The 18,320-nt window shown below is 40.3% G+C and overlaps 3 protein-coding genes across 4 annotated transcripts; 2 read left to right on the top strand and 1 right to left on the bottom strand.

Annotated features, from left to right (window-relative positions):
- The first annotated feature begins 1,089 nt into the window (after positions 1–1,089).
- parla (presenilin associated, rhomboid-like a) lies at positions 1,090–7,127 on the top strand. Its single transcript, XM_082512973.1, has 10 exons — positions 1,090–1,224; positions 1,792–1,975; positions 2,084–2,188; positions 2,303–2,435; positions 3,700–3,795; positions 3,881–4,030; positions 4,324–4,394; positions 4,474–4,575; positions 5,187–5,284; positions 5,741–7,127. Exons 1-10 carry the CDS (start codon positions 1,145–1,147, stop codon positions 5,883–5,885), a joined length of 1,164 nt encoding a protein of 387 aa, XP_082369099.1. The 5' UTR covers positions 1,090–1,144; the 3' UTR covers positions 5,886–7,127.
- Positions 7,128–7,274: 147 nt separating this feature from the next.
- Positions 7,275–11,637, bottom strand: extl2 (exostosin-like glycosyltransferase 2). 2 transcript variants are annotated; one of them, XR_014272680.1, is made up of 6 exons: positions 11,494–11,636; positions 10,671–11,116; positions 10,504–10,574; positions 10,305–10,420; positions 7,764–8,221; positions 7,275–7,572 (listed from the first exon to the last, which is right to left on the bottom strand). XR_014272680.1 is itself a non-coding variant. In XM_082512974.1 (5 exons), the coding sequence occupies exons 1-5, from the start codon at positions 11,517–11,519 to the stop codon at positions 7,819–7,821; spliced, it is 1,062 nt and encodes a 353-aa protein (XP_082369100.1). In that variant the 5' UTR covers positions 11,520–11,637; the 3' UTR covers positions 7,275–7,818. The 2 variants fall into 2 exon arrangements, 1 of the variants encoding a protein (XP_082369100.1); XM_082512974.1 differs by having other exon boundaries at positions 7,275–8,221; positions 11,494–11,637.
- Positions 11,638–11,797: 160 nt separating this feature from the next.
- Positions 11,798–17,455, top strand: LOC309693599 (putative oxidoreductase ZK1290.5). The gene is made up of 8 exons (XM_082512975.1): positions 11,798–11,913; positions 12,054–12,154; positions 12,703–12,951; positions 13,145–13,246; positions 13,526–13,617; positions 13,749–13,931; positions 14,032–14,091; positions 16,674–17,455. The coding sequence occupies exons 2-8, from the start codon at positions 12,079–12,081 to the stop codon at positions 16,767–16,769; spliced, it is 858 nt and encodes a 285-aa protein (XP_082369101.1). The 5' UTR covers positions 11,798–11,913; positions 12,054–12,078; the 3' UTR covers positions 16,770–17,455.
- The last annotated feature ends 865 nt before the right edge of the window (positions 17,456–18,320 follow it).

Genomic DNA, 18,320 nt, shown 5'->3' with positions numbered 1-18,320 from the left:
ACACACACGCTCACGCCAACCTCTCTCCGCTAGTGACCAGCCACCTCTTACACGCTCCACACGGGGAAACACGGGGACGAGTCCGGGGAATCTAGAACAGAGAGACAAATGTTACTTTCTGAGGCGGAAGTGTGGGGAAACTAGGGCTCGCCGTGTACTGACAGGAGTCTTCACAACAATCCAGCGTTGAACAGCTGATCTCCTCCTTCTGATATACCAGCTGGTCTGATGAGGCCCAGGTGTGCATGATCTGGGAGGGCGTGGGCCGAGGGCGTGAACCCGCCATGAGTTCCGCCCCGGCAAAACAGGGGAGGGGGAGAGAGATTGCTGATCAGTGCCTTGCCGACCCCGCAGGTCGTGACATTTTCATGTCACCTACAGATCCTTGCTGTATTTGTCAGACACTGGAGTCAGCTGTAAAGATAGTACAGTGAATATTATTGCCCTGAAATGTAGTTAAATAAACACAAAAGACGGAAAGTACAACTACCACAAACTATAAATTATATTTTGATGAAGCACTATATTTTACTGGTTAAAAATCAGCGCTGTGGATAGGCATCCAGAAGTCTAAGATACTCACACTGGAGTAAAAAAAAATGTTTTACTGTTAAATTTTTAAATTTGCGGATATTGTAGCACATCCCATCACAAACAAACAAACAAAAACTGAATAGTTGCTACACGTGTAACAATTTAACCACTGTTGAAAGCGCTTTTGTTCTGACAAATCTGTTCGTCAATGCGCCACTAGAGGGAGCTGATTATACCAAACAAAAGAGACGCTAACAGAGGCCTGTGGAGTATTTACTGTTGCACAGCTGAACGGTTATGGCAAAAATAACCTTCTATTGTATTTATAAGCATGCAAGGATTTTGACCCTTTGGTGTTGTGCAACTCTGTGTCCACCCAATAAAAATCAAACTGACAATACTAACGCCACAACTAAATATAAGATAACCAATTTAAGTTAAATAGATACTGTGAACCGAATGTATATAGTCAGACACAGCGCAAGAGCTGCCTGTAGATGCAGAATTATACAACCAAGTTACAAATGCTGGCTTTTACATGAGTCCGTGAACGCAGCATCAGCTACAGTGTGGTGGTGGGACGGGCTTGAAGCGGAAGGTCAACACAATCATGGCGTGGAGAGGATACGCGATAAAATGGGCCAAAACAGAGTTCGTGAGATCCCAGAACACCACTCCACGAAGCTCCAGGTGAGCAAACACAAGGTCGCTGTGGTCGCAGCGTCTGTCTGCACAGGCGTAACACTGACAGGATGTGTGTGTTTACTTCTCCACCAGCCGCAGCCCGTGCTTACCTAACTGTTCCGACTGTCATTGCAGGGAGATCCACAAAGCTAAAGACAGCTTCATGTTTCATCCGTAACCTGCGATATCGAAGCGTAAACGAGTTACTGTAGTCTTTCTGTTTTTCAGTAAATGAATTGAGTGCCTTAAACAGCATGTCGTGCTTTTATTATTGATACTGATACTAACAATAAGTAGTTATGGAGCCACTGTGAGGCATGCTACCCGTGTAGATTCATACATTGTGGGTGCTTGAATTGTTCTCAGTATTATTAGCTTTTATTACGGATGCATTCATTTTTTTGTAACTCTACAACCAGCAGTAGCTGTAATTTTACAACAACAACAAAAAAGTAAAATTAGTTTTCAAAGCAGGACTTTTATGTTCTTCCCCTAAATGAACATTGATTTTATACTTTTTTGTGTATATTTCAACAACTTCCTGCTTTAAAAGCTGCCTCTTTCTCCTGGCAGTCTTAACCCCTACAACCAGCAGAGGTGTGGATTTCGTCGGGAGGCCAAAAGGCCAGACATAAAGAAAAAAAATGCCACGCAGGAAACAAACACCTCAGCCACTGAGGCTGGCACCCCGGTGCCCCAGCCTCCTCCTAGAGTCCCCAGGCCTACACTTTTCACACCGCTGATGTTCACAGTAGGGGTAGGTCCCCCCAGTTTTCTACTGCTGTGTAGTGATGAAATGGATGCATGGTACACTGTTGTTTGTGGACAGTAAAGTGCTTCTGGCTGTTTTCTGACTCCATTTCAGTTTACAGGCTGCTCCTTTGGTGCGGCGGCCATTCTCCAATATGAGAGTCTAAAGTCAAGACTTCAGACTGCAAAAGATGAAGAGAATTCAGAAAAAGGCATGCAGGTGAGCACTTTGATGATCCACATTATTGCACATCTCCTTTGCTTGCAGATCGCATTACTGGTTTGATTTACAAGCTGCTCACAGAGACTCTGTGAACCTTTCACATGTTCCCAGGGCACCCAGGACATGGCATACTGGCACAACTGGTGGAACCAGCTGTCCAGCTTCCAGCGACAGCTCATTCTCCTGGTGTCCATGGTGGATGACTTCTGGAACAGCCTCACAGAGGGACAGAAGACTGTGACAGGTATTATTTTACACAGTCAACATCTTTGCAGTGTGTGTGCGGTTTTGATTATCGATTTTCCGATTTTAAAATCGATTCTAGCTTGAATAGCGTGATATCGATTCATTAAAATCCTGAATCGATTTTTAAATATAAATGCATTTTGCCCAAAATGCCAGAATCTCAGGATAAATCTCACAAAATTTTGACAACCACCAAACAGCTAAAACAGTAAATGAGAGCAGGCACACGGATTCTGCACAAAGACGTAAACAGAGCGCGGACCCGACGCTTTCTCGCCCAACGGGACGTACACGGACATGCTGTCGGGGCTGAGAGCCGACAGCTCACTCATTTTGATGTGTCTGGTCCGCGCTCTGTGTTTAAATCTTTTATTGCGCTAGATTCTGAAGCTGCAGGTTTTGTGTCTCTCCAACCAAAGTTGATTGAACCAGTCGCGAAAAGAAGATCCAAACTACGCTTCACATAAACATCATCATGAAGTCCCCCTTACTTGCTGTTTTGCCTCCACCACAATAAAATCACACTTGCACAGCTCTCTCTCTCTGTGTACTTCAAGAACAGTTTCCCATTCACTTGCTTATCACCTACCAGTCTACCATTGTAAACAGTGCTGTCAGCCGCTGTGTTGTTTTTTTCTTTTCTACTTAAATGACTTCCGACAAGAAAGCCGCATTTTTGCTGTTCAATACTGAAGAAATTTAAACTTTTTAAATTATGCAAAATTGCAAAATGCTTAACTGTATCTCTAATAGAAACCTCTGTAACTTTGCTCTGCTTCGCTTCAGCAGCATCAGGTAATGTTCATGTTGATTCATGGTTTTCTTCAGTTTTTGTTCTACCGCAGAATATTTTTAAGGTTATCTGCTATAAAAAGTCAGGCCAGGAAAATCGCCTTCATGTTTGTCTGTGTTTTATCCTCTGTTACTTTGACACAAAGGCATCTGCTGTGATGCTCACACCTTTGATAAAGTCTCACAAGTGTAAGGTTTCTTTTTACAGATATAAAATATGGATATGTACTGATTAGTGATCAGAATTATAATATTTCTGACTGTCTGAGGCAAAATTTCCCCGAATCAAATGGAATCGAATCATGGATCGAATCGATTCGGGACCTTGCGCTTGTGAATGGGAATCGAATTGATTCTAGAAATCAGTGACGACACCCAACCCTATGTGTCTGGGTTTTTTTTGTTTTTTTTATTTATCTCTTTGCATTTCTTCATAGTTGGCACCTTTTTATTTATTAATTTTTTTCTAGGTATTATCGCACTAAATGCCGCCGTCCTCTGCTGTTGGCGAATCCCTTCAATGCAAAGAAGTATGCTTAAGTACTTCACGTCCAACCCAGCTTCCAGTGAGTTCACCTGTGCTACACGGTCATGTCCTCTTTTGTGTTTGCAGTGTGTGCATTTTTTTCCCCTCTCCTCTTCCTCTTCCAGAAACACGCTGCCTTCCCATGGCTCTGTCCTCCTTCAGTCACTACTCCATCATCCACATGGTGGCCAACATGTATGTCCTATGGATATTCTCCTCAGGGATCGTCTCTCTTTTGGGGAAAGAGCAATTTCTTGCAGTTTACCTGTCTGCTGGTGAGTCAAATAAAGCACACAACTGGAGTCTGATAACATTTATTAAATCTAAACACAATACTTGAATATTTTTAACATTAGTGTTTAATCCAGGGTGGATAGTTTAATGATCTCTTTGCTTCATGTTTGACTGAAACTCGCTGTTATTCCATCCATCATTTACTACAGCACAAAAACCTTATTTTAATTTTGGGACACTCAAACGTTTAGGGCCTTTCAGTACTATGCATGGCTGATTATTGAGAATATAGGTAACAGGAAGTAAGAAAGGCTACCAAATGTTTGATTTTCAGGTGTGGTTTCCACTATGGTCAGTTACACATGTAAGGCAGCCACCGGGCGTCTCTATCCATCATTAGGGGCGGTAAGATATTTGCTAAAATCCATTTTAAAGCTCAACTCAAATGATGGACAGCTGTGATAGTAACTGTTTTGATCTACAGTCCGGCGCCGTCATGGCAGTGCTCGCTGCTATCTGCTCTAAGATGCCAGAGGCCAAGCTTGGCATAATCTTCCTTCCCATGGTCACTTTCACAGCAGGAACAGTAAGTGCTGCACACTTCATATTTCCTACATACACTTTATGAAGTACACCTTACAAGTGCTCGATTGGAATCCATATTGCCTTCAGAAATGCCCCAGTTTTTCATGGCACTGATTCAACACGGTGACTACAGTCAGCTCATTGTCATGTTCAAGAAACTAGTTCGAGATGATCTGACCTTTGTGACATGGTGTGTTATCCCGCTGGAAGCAGCCATCAGAAGACCTGCACACTGTAGTCATAAACATATGAACATGATCAGCAGCAATACACAGGCAGGCTGTTGTGTCTAAATGATGTTGTTTTTCCAATCTTTGGTTGTCCCATGGGAATTGTAGCCTCAGTTCTTAGTTGACAGGAGTGGCACCCACTGTGGGGTTCTGTTGCTGTGGCCCATCTTCTTTAAGGTTGGACATGTGCATTCAGAGATGTTCTTCTGTCTACCTCGGATATAACGAGTGGTTGCTTGAGTTGCTTTTGTCTTCCTTCCCGCTTTTGCTGCAGGAAGAGATGTGAGTGTGCATGGACCAAATAAAAAGGTACATGTATGAGTGACTGTGGAAGTATGCATGCCAGCGCACTGAATGCAGCTTTGCCTTTGTTTATATTTAGGCTCTGAAAGCGCTAGTTGCCATTGACACAGCAGGACTTCTGTTGGGATGGCGGCTGTTTGACCATGCAGCTCACCTTGGCGGAGCCCTCTTTGGAGTGTGAGTCAGGTCTTATTTTTACCCTTTCCCCAAAGTCTGTCCATGTTAACAATATGAAATACAGTTTCAAGGCATATGAAACTGTCTTAATCCCAAATCTGATTACTTACTTTTTCTGGAGGGTTTAACTGTTTTCTTAGACTTACATAAGCAGACAGATTTTTTTCCCAGTTTTAATATCCTGCTCTCATAACATGGCCCAAGTGTGAAAATTGTGGTTATGTGACAGTTGCAGGTGTAGTCACAAATACAGCTTAAAGCCTGTGGAACATATCTAATATTATTAAAATGTTGTTTTGAAGGCTTTGTGCTTTTGAACTCAGTCATGAAAAAAGAATCCAATGATTCTGCACTGCTTTGATCAGTCTAAATCCTTTAATGTCTTAATGTGGCCTAATGGGAGCATCTTGTTCTGCTTTCTCCACATTTTACCGTGCCATGCATCTCTTCATACAGGTGGTATGTGGCATATGGTCATAAACTCATCTGGAGGAAGAGGGAGCCCCTTGTGAAGTTGTGGCATGACATTCGTTCACCAGGCAGCCGAGGTTCCAGGCCTGGACGTGGACCCGGGGGTGGTGGTGGTGGACCAACATCATAAGTCCCTGAAATTCTTTGTGAAAGAACTGGAACCCATCCAAACGAATATGCAAGGACACTTTTATCCAATGACATGGAGTGGACTGTTATTAATAAATAAATCTAGTTTTCACATCCAAAGTTAGTAAAGAGCATTTGCTGATTTAATGCCTTGCAAACTTGAAATTTAAAAGCAGGTGAAACTTCATGTCTAGCGTTGCAGTCGAGATGTTTACTTTGTAGACTTTAAGCACCTGTTATGCTACCGGTAATCTGTAACTCTGCTACCTCATTTAGCCATTTTCCACCAATGCTTTGCCAAATCTCAAACTGGTTCTACACATTTACACCAACAAAGAATGGTGGCACCACAAAAATGAGTCTCCCAACACTTGGATTCAGTGATTTCAGAAGCAATGGGAATATTACTGCAAGTAATTTACCACTAATTTCCAAATGTAGCATTCAGATTCGGCCCTGTGTGACACTAACGTCTGATATAGTATGCAAAAATTAAGTTCTGACACTTGCCAAAATATGGCCATCGACCAGCACCAGACTAGGCACATTACTGGTGGAAAACAGGTGTTAGTAATCCAAAGCTAAAAACCTTTTTATCCATGTTTTTGTGTCCATGTTGTTCTGGAAAACTGCATTAGCCATCAGACCAAAATTTCCACATTAGAAAACAAAGAATTTTATTGTCTGATCCTTTTCCTCTGTTAACACTCTCATTCAAACTACTAGCTTTACATTGAGAGAAAAATAGAACAAATAAGCATATCCAATGATTTTAGATAAATGGGCACTCCCACGTATACCTACTAATGTAAATAATTCATTTGGTAACAAATCTCTTTATCAGTGCCCTCTATTACAGTAAAAAGTGGCCAAGGCACTTTTTTAAAAAAACCCAAAAACCTGCAGTTTAACTATTTTGGTTAGAAATACTTTCCTCACAGCAGGGCAATATGTTTAAAATTAAAGCTGTGACAAAACTATTCATGACAATATAAGTTTTATTGGAAGCGTTTAATCTATAGTTGGCACATATGAGAATTTGGAACAAAGATACCACGACTCATGGTGCCAAAACACACTCAGTTAATTCTTCAGATGCCGACATCTCCAGATTACTACCTGAACTCATACAGTGGGGGAAGTATTTCACCCCCTGCTGAATTTGATGGGGGGTTTTTTCTGGTTTTCTGGTTGATATTCTGTCTTTCTCCATTAAAATACCACTGCCATAGAAAATTAGAAACGGTTCATTTCTTTGTGAGTGAGCAAATTTACAAATTCAACAGGGAATAAATTATTTTCACCATTATAATAATGATTTCATGCCCTGAGAAAACATTTTATTTATCAAATCACATTCCTGTCCTGGACATAAAGAGTCACTGTTAAATGCTTTTCACAATTCCTTTTTATTCAGATACGTTGGTGGAAAGTTTTTTTGGTTAAATACAACTACAGCATACCTACATCTTAAGACAGTCTAAATCTGTTACTAATAAAGCAGGTTAAGTTGTCAAAATAGATCAAAGACTGACACTTTTTTGGCTTCAAGGTAACTTTAAGGCAGTTCCTGGTAAACAATACAGATTAGCTTATCAAATATGGATGTCTCATCAGACAAGGGCATGTGCAGCAAATTCTTCTAACAATCCTCGCTGTCCAAAAATCAGGCGTCCATCACTGTCGGGCTGTGAATGAGAAAACTGCTCAGAATCCTAAAACTCAAAAGAGTAGGCTAAAAATCAAAGAGGTACAATGAGATTAAAGTTTTCATTTTTTAGTTTCCAGGCACAGTTCGTTCGTTCTCTCTCTCTCTCACTCACTGATAATTCAAACTTATCCTCCACCCTGTCACATGATGTTAATCAAACAGACTTACCAGAACACTATATCGTCTACTTTTTATCCAGAGCAATCAGTAATACAGCACTTCCTCAGCCCCTGCTTTTGTGGTTTGCATAACTGGGGAAGCCAAACTGGGAGACCATCAGGTTGGAGAAGGAAAGAGGCATAAAGCCATAGATCTGTGTCAACCTGTTCAGGCAGTAGGACCTCTGGAGAAGGTGTTCGGGACGATGCCACATCCCCTGGTATCCACTGCTGGCCTCCTTTTCTAGGTTGCGGAGGTCCACGGGTTTGATAAAGACCCCAGAGGCTCTGTTCATTTTACCCAACTTTGATTGTTTTCTTAAATACAGAGCTACGGCAAAGTTCATGGCAATATCGTCACAGTTCTGCGTTTCATCCACTAAAGCATGCACTGCTTGAGGCTGGTCCTGAAAGAGCTGCAAATAGCGGCGGTGGAAGAAGGCAGCACCAATTAACACCATGGAGTATCTGCAGGGAATGCAGGGAGATGGAAGCTTAAAAAACTGTACTATGAAGCAGGATTAGTGGCGCAGCAATGCAAATTCAGGGTTAACTCTGCATTTTCAGCAATACGATGGTGATTCGCTGCTGTTGAAATTTATAATGCAGGTTGAAAGAAAAACAGCTGCTGTTTAGTTGTGTCTAAGAATCTATATTTATTACTCATCATGGAAAGAAGACTTTAGAGACTCATGAAAAACATTAGACCCTCTTACTATCTGCTCAGAGTGGCTCGGGGGATTTTACAGCAATGTTAACACCATTTTCCAGAAAGCTAAGTGGAGAGAATTTATCTAAATTTCAGGAGTGGTACCACACCTCCATACACATCCCTTCCAGTAATCCATCAATATATGACCCTCCCGAGCACTACAAGCTGTTCATTCTCATCTTTGTGCCCCACCCTCCCTTCCCTTTTTTACAATTCATTCACTTCTCATTAGTACATGAGGATCTTCCCAGCCTGGGAGCCATCGCCAATCCCCCCTGAGGCCTTCCCCAAACTGCAGCCTCAATTCATCCTCAAGCCATCTGCCATTATTTACTAGGAATGCTGTCAAACCTAAAATGAGAATGTAGTCCCCGCTAGTGAATTGGGCAGTAGGAAGTGACGTTTTATCTCTTGATCTCAAATATAACCTGTTCCACAACTGGTTAGGTCTGCAGCACAAATTCTCAAGGTAAACTACCCCCTAAGAAATGAACCCTCTTCATAAACCAGGGTTTATGCCAAAGTTACCTGAATAAGCCTTGAATTTTCTCATGTTCAATTTAAAGTCAACAAGTACAAACTCACCATCTACTGACCAATCGTTTCTCTGGGAAATGGTGCCACCATTCCTGGAACACATGTCGGACATGTCCACGGACAGCTAGCGTCTAAAGGAGCAACTTTATTTCTATTTCTAAAATGATTGTATTGTCTTCCACGCCTTTATAATGTGGATATACACTGGATATCAAATTTGCAAGCATGCTATGCCTGTCTTTAATTTCTATTTGTATATATTTTCTTAACTTGCACTCAAGCCATTAAACACCACCAGCACAGTTTCAGCTGAAAAGATAAAGTTAAAATTGTTTTCTGCACATTTAAACATTGATATAACAGATTATCCTGAGTCTTAAGGATACTGAGAAGTCTGTTAACTCGCACAGATGGCATTTTTGCCAGATTTTCCTCCTGGCTTCAGCTTAGGCTTTATAAATATAATAGTGCTTTTCCATTCATAAAGCCTATTTAAATCGTACACTTGTAATCTCACGCTACTGTTTTGGCAACACGTGTTGCTCTGAGCCTGTACTGTACACAGCTTAACATTGCCTGGTCTGACACAGTTTTAACTTCCTTTCTAAAATCAGGCCGCTCAGATCTGTTAGATCTTCCCACGTCTGTGATTGGTCAGAAGTTGCCTCTTTCATGTGTTCATGCTCACATGAACACATGACAGACTGGTAAACCTAGAGTGGACCTATTAAGTTTATAACCACTTTCTTGTGACAGCTTAACGCTGATTTAGACTTCTGCTGTGGATTTTTGATGTAACCCATATGAGTGGTTGACGTTACTGCCAGCAGTCATGCTTGTCCTTGGCGCATCATTCATTAATTACCTTGTGGTCATGTCCCAGTGTTTTATATGCTGTGCCAACAACAATACAAATAAAATTCTGGGACTTTTCTTTCCCACATGGTTCCCCACTATTTGTTGTGGCTGGTTTTTGTTCCAGAGGCAAACATATGTCCCGTCTTTGCACATTACCTCACATCCATTCCAAAAGCTTTGGCAATCTCCCTGCACGAATTTTCTGACATCTGTGAATCCTTATAGAAATGCTATGATCATTATTCTTTATACTAAGATATGATTGTTATTCTCTCACTGATATGTTTAAAATTAAACACAGAAGTATACTGATGTACACTGATGTAAAAATAAGTGAAGCCACATAAGCAACAAACATTCTGGGTATGTCGAGCATGCTTCGTAGTACAGGCCCAAATAACATGCAGGGTATGTGGACAAAAAAACCAAAAACAAACAACCTACACGTCACCTCCTGCTGTTTCTGGATCCTGCAGCTCAAAGCTGCCATAGCTGTACACTCCTGCTGCCGTTGAGACATGTTTCCTCGGTACAAATCCAACAATCTGGTCTGGAAATTGCTGTGGAACCCAACAGTAAAACAACTCAGGGTTTGCCGGCTAAAATCTGCAGTTAAATTTTTCAAGTTTATGATACTCATTACCTTCCAGACAGAAAAAGCAAAACTGATGTCAGGTACACTGATGAGAGTGTCATCATCCAGCATCAGAACAGCTACAGGAGCAGAACAAAAATACTACTGTTCACTGACTAAAATGTATTTAAATATAACAAATAATACATACGGTGCAAGCTGACAGATGTACTGACCATCAGTATCAATTTCAGGGAATGGTTGTAGCCTGTTGCGCATTCGGTTGCTGGTCTGCTCCTTGAAGACTACCTGGACCGGATGAGGCCCCAAGGAGCTCCACAGCTTTGCAGGTGTCTGCTCTCCAATGTTGTTCCATACTATGATAATTCTCTGAAGATGAGGTACTCCCTGGTAATGGTTTAGGAGTTTGAGCAAAACGTCTGTGCGGTTGTAAGTCTGGATGATGATGGTAAACTTCTTCTCCTCCGAGCTGTCAGCGTGGTGAACCTGTGCGGGATTCTGCTTTTGCGGGGTTGCCCTTCGTAGCACCTCCAAGACAGCAACACCTCTTTGGTCCTCAGCAGGTGGCAGCAGAACTGTCAAGACTACACCAACCAGGAGGATCAGCAGAATTGCCCAAAACAAATAGGTTCGTCGGAGCCCAAAGCAACAACGGGGCAGCCTGCACACAGATTTGCAGTATTTATTAATATTTCCATCTCAGCTCCAGTTTAAAAGAGAAAAAAATCAATATATGCAGTTTCTATGACTGATTTGTTGTATTCTAAACAGAAATTAGTTAATCTATGGCCTGTGATAAATGTTAGGATTATATGGCATCCATAACTAAACATGCAAATCAATTAAGCCATCTTGGGTATCCGAAATGACAACTTAGCTTGTGCAAGTAGTTGTAGTTGCACTGATTTTAGCTAACTTTAACGTGATTTTAGCTCAGCGTTTGTTTTGAACACAACGGTTTAGTCGGCTGTCTCGTAACATATCTAGCCTGTTACATTTTAACATATTCTATTTTTCTTTCTAGAAAGGAGAACTCACCTCATTTTTGTTGGCACTACAAACATTCAACCCCTTTCTTTCAAACGGTCGCCATGTTGGCTGACTTTGTCCAAAGAGTGTACAAGTTAAGAGCGGTTCCTATTTAACACCCGCCGTAATTTATGGTACTCAACAGCCACGCAGCTATTTTATTATAGAGAAAATTTCTTGTTAAATGAATATTTTGTTCTTACTCATTATAAATACATTTTCTACGTTACAACCTCGTAAATATATTTTCACTCGCGTATTCCGACTTTCTAATGAACTGTCGCCATGTTTGTTCAGCGGCTTGATTTTTAATTCAGGGGCATATCTTCGCCTCTACAAATATGTTAATAATAGTTGGTCGAGAGAGAAAGGGAGAATCAACTAAATGAAAAATTTTCAAAACCAGTCTACCTAGTGGTTACAACAAAGGTAAGTTAATCTAATGCACTGTTAATGAAAAAAGAGTGTATTAATAATATTCTTTTTTGGAGAATAACATATGTTAACGAGGAATGACTTTCCTCGTTAAAGCAAGAAAAGTTAACAACAAAACAAAAACGTTTTTCCAGATTGCTCAGCTCTGGTGAAGTGAACATGCCGTTGGCGTCGGTCCTGAACTGTCCTACAGTACCACTTTCCAATGGTCTGCAGATCCCCGTGCTTGGTTTGGGTGTGTTTTACTCTGGCAGTCACTGTTTTTAAATCAGCTAGCACAAACCTGAATGAAGCATTATGCAATCCTAGGACACAGTGATTGTTAACTGAATCGGTTGGCTTAAAAACTTTTAAGTAATGCAATAGGGAAGTAAATCCACAAGTAAAACTGACACCTATCAAGTTTTAATTCAAGAAAAAAATATGTAGTGTTACTGTTCGTCAGTTTATCCACAGGCAAATGTTTGGTCTAATTCCTCCAATACAGTTGATACTACTAATAAATAGTTGCGTACACAAACGGGTTTTTCAGTATCCTTTAATCCAGGATATGTGAATATTTTGTATGTATTTATACCTTTTATGAATACACTGTATATTTATGTCAGCGCTAATACGCCGTCAAGTTTGAATTAAACTACATAACACTATCATTAAAATGTCTTCTAGTGCTGCTGTAACACGTGAATTTCCCCACTGTGGGAAATATAAAGTCTATATTATAATAATTACCATTGGGTTTTTTTTTAATGTATAAATGTTGTGTGTTTTTCTCTTTGCCAGGCACATCACATAATGGTGGTTACTCCCACAATGCAGTTATGTATGCCCTCACTGAATGTGGCATCTGCCACATTGACACAGCAAAGCGTTATGGCTGCGAGGCCGAATTGGGCAAAGCTGTCAGAGAAAGTGGGCTTCCACGAAGTGATCTGTGGCTCACGAATAAACTGTGGCCCGGCGACTACGGATATACAGCTGCAAAAAAGGCCTGTCTGGACTCCTGCTTGGAAATGGGGGTCGAGTATTTTGGTATGCCGTCTGATTGATAAAGTTAAAAACAGTTAACAGCTAAACAGTTTTCTGGGATGTCACTGCAGGACAAACGTCTTGAATAAACCTGTGATGGCTCGTGATGTAGTTGAATTAATCCATGTTCACCACACCGAATGCAGTTTGCTGTCTTTTGTTACATCATGACCTCTAACCCCTGTTGTTTTTAAAGATCTGTACCTGATGCACTGGCCAGAGTCAAAGACACCTGGTGGTTCCAACAGGGAGATGAGAGCTGAGACCTGGAGAGCTTTGGAAGAACTTTATAAGGAAGGTAAATGGCCTGTATTTATATTTGCATTTATATTTATATTTATAAATGCTAAATGCATGGTATTAACTTAGAGAGATTATCAGAATTACCATACAATGCAATTATTTATTTATACTATATTAATTTTATCCTTGGGAATTATGTTCATAATTTAATTAAAAGACTAGCTTCAGTTTTACAGCTGGATAATCACTGAAGTAGTGATGATAATACATATCACTTAATAGTAGTAAAAGAGTTTATTTCACAAAGCATACATATCTCTGTTTGCTAATATAGGTGTGTGCCGTGCTATTGGGGTCAGCAATTTTCTGGTCCACCACCTGGAACAGCTGAAAGAAGACTGTACTGTGATACCACATGTTAACCAGGTAGTTTTATCCATTTAGCATTTATTTAAGCTAGAATCTGTGCAAAGATACTCAGGTTGACTTTCTTTATGCCATAAAACTTCCTTCAGCTCATTGACTTTATTGTTTTATATGCTGTTTTAACTGATCAGGTTGAGTACCATCCTTTCCAGCAGCCAAATCACCTGATTCAGTACTGTCGTCAGGAGGGAATTGTGTTTGAAGGGTATAGTCCTCTGGCCAAGGGTCAAGTCTTCAACAATCCCACTGTTCTCCAGATAGCGGAAAAGCACAGACGCACGCCAGCTCAGATCTGCATCCGCTGGAGTATTCAGGTTGTCACGCTCATCACATGATTTCCATCCCTGGTGTGAAAATATTGTGTCTACTGAAATTCTAAATATTCTTGAATATTTTCAATTTTGTGTTTCTAAGAACGGAGTTGTGACAATACCAAAATCGACCAAAAAGAAGAGGATACAAGAAAACTGTGAAGTGAGTTTAAAGATCATTCCATACTTTCTTGAACCCTTTAAAAAAGTCTACAAAATGAAAAACCAAAATAAAAGTTCATGTTGTGATCGAACATTTTTTCAAATAAAGCTTAGCTGTAGCCTAAGTTTGACAAGACAGTCAAAATCATGTCTTCATCTAAACCCAGTTACACCGTGCAAAGGTCTTGAACCACCCTTAATTTCTTTATATTTTGCCTTTAAGGAGCCAGCTTTCTAAAGTTGGTATCAGAGTTTTCTTTTGGGCACTGGCTCTTTTTACACCCATTTTTAGTCCAGTCCTTGTACCTGACCATTTTCAGAGGAATAAATCATTCAAGCACAAAAAAGGCAGCAAACTCGAGGGGTGAATCAGTGCTGTCTCTACACATTGAAATACAGAGAAAACTTGGTGAAGAACCAATTTTAAATTATATCTTTACACACTTTGTTACTAGCAGCCTGTCTGTTCCAATTTCTTTAGTCTAATCTATGGAAAACACCAAACACAGTTGACAGATGTAAAAATTGTACTACAACAGGGTGATTCAGAAAGAGCTATTAGTGGAAAACTTGCCGCACTGTGTCCTAAAAATTTTAAGGAAACACGACAAATGGAGGACAAAAGAAGTTCTTCTGCAGCAGAAGAAAAGTATCTTAAGAAACAGGAAAAAAGCAAAGACCTGACAGAACCTGAGAGATGCATCTGGTTCATCTACTGTTCACTAAAGCTTCGTCAGAAATGGTCTCAGTGGAAGGCTGGCTGTTAAGAAGTCATTCTTAAGGGAGGAAAACAAGTGGTATGCCACATTACACAAGAACTGGACTTAAAATCAGTAGCAATGAATGGAGTGATGAATCCAAATCTGAAAGTTTTGGTTCAAATAATTGTCAGTTTATGCAAAGGTCAGGAGAGAGGTATGACACTGATTGTGTACAGCCATCTTAAAAACACGGTGGAGGCTCTGTCATTGTTTGCACCTGCATTTCAGTCAGTTGTGTTCTTCTTCTTCATCTTGTTAAAACTGATGGATTTAGTGATGAATTACAAATTGAAAATGTATGGAATTATTAACATTTTTCTAAGAAAATATACAGATTTTTTTAAAAAGGAGGTGGCTCAAGACTTCTACACAATGATGTGCCTTGTTTGGTAGCTTCCACTAGAGGTCATCATAATAAACTTATGCATCTGGCTTAACTGAGGTTTAGTAAATGTAAAGAGATCTTGACAAGTTAAATAGTTTAAATAATGGCATAATGTGTCCATCTTTCCAGTCAGAAGACAGATAACTTCTGCAGTTTATCATCACAACTGAGAGAAGCCAATCTCACTTTTAATGCCACAGGCATTTTCGTTTTTCATATGATCCTTTTCCTCTTCTTATTACGGTGGCCCTGAGAGGCCAAACGGACTGCAACTTCAGAAAACACTTGCAAAAAGAAAAATGCTGCAAAAAGAAAAACACCTGCAAAAAGAAAAACGCTGCAAAAAGAAAAATGCTGCAAAAAGAAAAACACCTGCAAAAAGAAAAACACTTGCAAAAAGAAAACCACTTGCAAAAAGAAAAACACTTGCAAAAAGAAAAACGCTGCAAAAAGAAAAACGCTGCAAAAGCACACAAGACACAACAGAAATGTTTCTGGAGAGACAATAACCCAACGGACCAGTTGCACGAACAAAAACATGCTAACAAGTGCACTGGGACTGGGAAGGAACAACATTTGTCTCTTATATATGATACACCTATATGTGCACTGTCAAAGATACTTGTCTTGAGTGAAGATTTAAGGTGATAAGACATATAAATAACTGCAACTTGAAACTGTACTGAAGCTCAGTATTTGACACAGAGTTCGTGTTCACTGCTGTAATAGCTAATAATGATTAATATAATAACTATAATATTGGCCATATTATATTTACACTACTAAAGTGATATGACTTTAGTCTCATGAACAACATTAGCTAATTGTTATTTACTAACGAATCTTAAATGACTGTTCAGTACAGAAATGAAGCCCAAAAGTCATGTTTTACAGTCCTGTGGTCTCAGCCTCAGATACTTATCAAATCACACAAAGCTCTTGTAGAAACAAACAAACAAACAAATGAACAAAATATGTTCTCCTTCATTTCTGTCAAACAAAGTTGTATGACACGTTTCCAGCGGTTAGTATCATGGTTGCTAGGCAACCTGGGAAGCACGACCGAGACTAGACCGTCCCATACAGCCCATGTGTTTGCAACAAACTTGCCGTTTATTTTGCAAATCGAGCTCAACACTGCCCCTAGCGTCCTGGAGCACTTCCGTTGTGATTTGGATTTTGTACGTGTTTTGGAGTTTGCACGTGTTTTCTAAGTGTTTTGGAGTTTGTACGCGTTTTGGATTTTGTACATGTTTTGCAGTTTGTACGTGTTTTGGAGTTTGTACGTGTTTAGGAGTTTGCATGTGTTTTGGATTTTGTACGTGTTTTGCAGTTTGTGCGTGCTATTTGGAATTTGTACGTGTTTTGGAGTTTGTACATGCTTTGTCTCTAGGGGCCACCGTATCTTATCGTCCTCTCTCTCACACACACAAACAGGTGTTTGGATTCCAGCTGGAGGACGAGGACATGGCTGCTTTAGGAAGCTTGCATGATGGAAGACATGTTACTTGGGATCCAACAAATGTGGAATAAGTGGGAAGATGGAGGGTATGTTTGTCCATGAACTGGTGATGGCTGAGTGAGGAATTGATTTGAATATGTTCTTGGTTAATTATTTTTCTTTCTGGCAGTTTTCCTGGAAATAGACTTGACTGTAATGTCAAAGTTTATTGAGCTACATCTTCAGATAATGTGTAGACAAACACACACGAAGGACAAAACCATTCCAAGTGCCTTACTTTATAGAAATGTTGATTTTTTTTGTGATTGAGATATATATATATATATATAAAGAACACGAGAAGCTGGAGAAATACCAAGGACTCAGAGAAGAGCTCGAGAGGATGTGGAGGGTGAAGGTAACGGTGGTCCCCGTGGTAATCGGAGCACTAGGTGCGGTGACTCCCAAGCTAGGCGAGTGGCTCCAGCAGATCCCGGGAATAACATCGGAGATCTCTGTCCAGAAGAGCGCAGTCCTGGGAACAGCTAAGATACTGCGCAGGACCCTCAAGCTCCCAGGCCTCTGGTAGAGGACCCGAGCTTGAAGGATAAACCGCCCGCAGGGGCGTGCTGGGTGTTTTATATATATATGTGTGTGTGTGTGTGTGTGTGTGTGGTAAGAAAGGTGTTGTAAACGCAGATAATGGTATCTTTACCTTTCCAGAAATGTGGTTGTGATTGTGAGCTTGACTTGATCTTGAATAAAATCTACAAATTATTTTTTTTCACATTCAAATTAAGGGGAGGGATCAAGTGGTTTCTAAGACGAGAGGACCTTGGTATCGTATCCATGGTTGCAGTATATAAAGCAACTATGTAAACTCAAGGCTGTGACCTTTTATTAGTCCTCTTCTCTTATTCCGCAAATGAAATCTTTAGTTTACTTCACCTGTAAAATCTGTACGTGATTATCAAAATACCTTAAGCAACATGTATCATTTACAAGTAAGTCATGAGACAAAAGAAAAACAAAACGGCCCCAAAGCTTAACCAGGTTTGGGAGGCATGAAAGTCAGCTGTAACTGTAACTTTATATAACACAAGCTATCAGGGTTTAGCAAATAATTTGCTGGCTACACTGGCTCTGGTAACGTTCAACTTCACTAAACCTTATCATGTTATCACGTTAAATTCAATTTTGATATTTTACATAATTTAGTATGAGGTGGATTCTCATGTCCACCTTTATTCCTCAGCACAGCCTGAACACTCTCTTTATTATTGTTAATCTGTGGATCTTTCACAGCGCATTTTTGTCCTATCTTCATCACCTCATCCCAAACTAGTCGCTGTTCCCCCTGAGCTTGGTTCGGCAAGAGGTTTCTTCCTGTTAAAATGGAGTTTTTCCATCCCACTGTCACCAAGGTCCCTGCTCATAGGTCATCTGTTTTTTGTTTTTTTTTGTTCTCCTGTTTTCTGTGTAGTCTTATATACCATACAAAACACAATGAAGCAACTGTTGCTGTGTGTTTATAATAATAATAATGTATGCTTTATTGATTTCTGTGGGGAAATTCCTCTCTACATTTAACCCATTTACTCAGTGAAGCAGTGGGCAGCCACCAATCTAGCGCCCAGGAAGGA

The sequence above is a fragment of the Aulonocara stuartgranti genome, assembly GCF_965226115.1.
Source record: "Aulonocara stuartgranti genome assembly, chromosome: 18".
NCBI classification, from domain to species: domain Eukaryota; kingdom Metazoa; phylum Chordata; class Actinopteri; order Cichliformes; family Cichlidae; genus Aulonocara; species Aulonocara stuartgranti.
Note: the sequence above shows the minus strand (reverse complement) of the source record. Positions and strands in the feature narration are given on the sequence as shown.